This window comes from Phaseolus vulgaris, chromosome 9, assembly GCF_051622355.1.
Source record: "Phaseolus vulgaris cultivar YP4 chromosome 9, ASM5162235v1, whole genome shotgun sequence".
In the NCBI taxonomy this organism is placed as follows: Eukaryota; Viridiplantae; Streptophyta; class Magnoliopsida; order Fabales; family Fabaceae; genus Phaseolus; species Phaseolus vulgaris.
Window position 1 is genome coordinate 11,704,217 of NC_143506.1, and position 2,693 is coordinate 11,706,909.

The window sequence follows — 2,693 nt, forward strand, 5'->3', positions numbered from 1 at the left end:
TTGATTGGAAATTTTTCTTTATTATAAGAAATGAGAGTCTGAAGCAACATAACTTAATATTCCCTTTATTGGCACAAATGACTAAGGACCCTGTCCAATGCTAATTGTCACTGAGAATAGGAAATTCAGCACTTCTCAAACACAAGCTCAACATTGTAAAGGTAAAAGTAACTAGCACAACTATAGATCAACTGACTTAGCTGCTGCATCTACAACTTTGAGGCTGCATCTTTATCTAAGAACCATTTTAACTCCCCTTCAGGGGAAACCAATCCAGCAGGAAGCTTAACAGGATTTTCAGATTTGCCTAACACGGAGTGAACCGCGTCTGCTTTACCCTTGCCAGTCACCACAAGCGCTGCATAAGCAGAGGCATTAATCACTGGAAAAGTGAAAGTTATTCTCTCTGGGGGTGGTTTGGGGGAGTCCTCGATGAAGGCAACCCATCTTTTACTCTCCTGCACAAGAGGATGCCCTGGGAACAAAGAAGCCACGTGGCCATCAGGGCCCATGCCTAACAGCATGAGATCAAATTTTGGAAATCCAGTGGTTGCTGATGAAGTAATCACACTCTTATTGACCAATTCTCTGAGGCGTGTCTCATAATCATCGGCTGCTCCCTCAGCTGAAAGGGTATCATTGATTGCATACACATTGCCCGGAGGAATTGGTACCTGCCATGGGAACCAAGATGGAAGTACCAACAGGTTAGATTGACAAAAAAAAATATGCTGATGGAAGACTAGGAAGCCACACAACATAATCTGGTCGCGCAGTCATCTTAAAGAAGACTACACAGAAAAAATATAGCTCATAACTTGAAACTGAAGGCAATTTTTTCCCTCTCTTACACCATTAAATAGGAATGAGATATACACTCAATAGACATGTCAAAATAAAACCCTACTATGCAGCATCCAACAAAGGGGATTCATTCACCTGATCATCCACAATTAATTAATCTCTCCATGAAATGGTTGTAGCTTTGTACTCATCCATTTACTATCACAACTATATATATATAGCTTCCTATGATATTTTCATAACATTCAGGTTTGATATGAATGAATTTAAAGGAATTGGTTGGTCATAGGCTGCACTTATTTAGAAATCAATCTTTGTTAAAAATAATTATAAAGTTGTAAGATGGAGTCTAAAAGTTAAGAAATACAATGACAGAGACCCATATGTACTGATATATGGACTAAAACCTAAGTTTTTTTTTTCAGAGCTATCTGATGGCACATGTAGGGGCTAAATGATTAATTGATTAGTTTAAACTATAACTTAAAGAGAAATTATAGCCATATACTCTTTTGAACACACTCTCTCTTTCGGCTGAAACTTATTCTACATCCCAAAATTCTGTCACCCATTTCTTACTCAATTAGTCTCTCTCGTATCTTCCTAGATTTCAACTTAAAGAGACACATAACCCTGAACTAATCTCCTTTTTTTCATTTATTTATCAACATTAACACCAACACCTAACGCACATAAAACATTCTCAACAATTTGGGAACATGTTCAACATAGACAAACAATGCATGTTCAACCTAAACAAACCATTATCCAACATGAAAAACACAAGTAAATATACCTTGGAGAGAAGGCCATCTAAAGCAAGCTTGTAGTTACTATCGTCATGAGTCTTAGGCACGACCCTCTCATCCAGCCAAAACACATTCCATTTGGACCATTCAAGAGAATCAACATAGGGCGGTTCCAGCAGTTTCCTGAGACACCAAGACAAAAGACACTCCCATTAATCCAATTCAATTCAATCGAATCACGCTTAGCTTAAAGTGAGAACATTTTATATGAAAATAACCCTCACCCGAGATACTTGATCAAAGAGCCACCAGACAAGCAAACGGTGAAAGCCCCCCTTTCCGAAGTGAATTTATTGGAGAGATCGGCGACGTATTTGGCCAGAGAGACGGCAAGATCCTCCTTTTCAAAGACTTCGGTGGCAACAACGTTGTTGGTCTCCGCCATGGACACTTTCAACGGGGTCAGAAAGCTCTTGGGATTGACGCTAACACCTTTGAACGTGAGGGGGCGAGAGAAGAAGATGTGCGTTGACGGTGGATGAAGGTTGGTGTTTGGGAAGGAAGAGAATGGGAATCGGAGAGTGTTTGTTGAGAGTGTAGAATGCACAGAAGCCATAGCTCAGTAGCCTTCTTATAAGCGCACTCAAACAAATCAATTGGAACACACTCACAGTAACAAGGTCTACGGTTTTCTTTCTCTTCTTCTCTTCCTTCTTCCATTTTCTTTTTTCTTTTTCTTTAATCAGCACGACATAGAATGAATCCATGGGAGTTTATTTTATAATAATTAGTTAATAAATTTAGATTCATATAAAAAAAAGTATAATTATATAAATTTTATTATAAAAATAAATGTTTTTTTGTTTTAAATAAAAATATATTATTATGTAGTTCTAATATTTTTTATTTTTCAATTTAGATTCTTAAGTTAAATTTATTTTTTTACTATCTTAAAATTTATTACTATTATGTAATTAAATATTATTTGCTTCAATTTTTAATATTAATTTTTATTTATTTAAAATGTATAAAAAAACTACAAAGTACTCTAGTTAATATTAAAAATAATGCAATAATTAAAAATTAAAATCAGACAAAAAGTAAATTAAAAATAATAAAAAAATATTGAAATATTAAATA

The 2,693-nt window shown here is 35.5% G+C and overlaps 1 protein-coding gene across 1 annotated transcript; it reads right to left on the reverse strand.

Moving 5' to 3' along the window:
* Positions 1-2,307, reverse strand: LOC137820201 (putative 6-phosphogluconolactonase 4, chloroplastic). The gene is made up of 3 exons (XM_068624132.1): positions 1,838-2,307; positions 1,601-1,736; positions 1-674 (listed from the first exon to the last, which is right to left on the reverse strand). The coding sequence occupies exons 1-3, from the start codon at positions 2,167-2,169 to the stop codon at positions 210-212; spliced, it is 933 nt and encodes a 310-aa protein (XP_068480233.1). The 5' UTR covers positions 2,170-2,307; the 3' UTR covers positions 1-209.
* Positions 2,308-2,693: the final 386 nt, after the last annotated feature.

What these genes read in the sequence shown, in the direction of transcription:
- LOC137820201 (XM_068624132.1), bottom strand. Translation starts at nt 2,169, where the DNA reads ATGGCTTCTGTGCATTCTACACTCTCAACAAACACTCTCCGATTCCCA. An exon ending in TCTTTGATCAAGTATCTCGG is followed by an intron (nt 1,737 to 1,837) that starts GTGAGGGTTATT and finishes TTGGTGTCTCAG; the next exon opens with GAAACTGCTGGAACCGCCCT. An exon ending in TAGATGGCCTTCTCTCCAAG is followed by an intron (nt 675 to 1,600) that starts GTATATTTACTT and finishes TTCCCATGGCAG; the next exon opens with GTACCAATTCCTCCGGGCAA.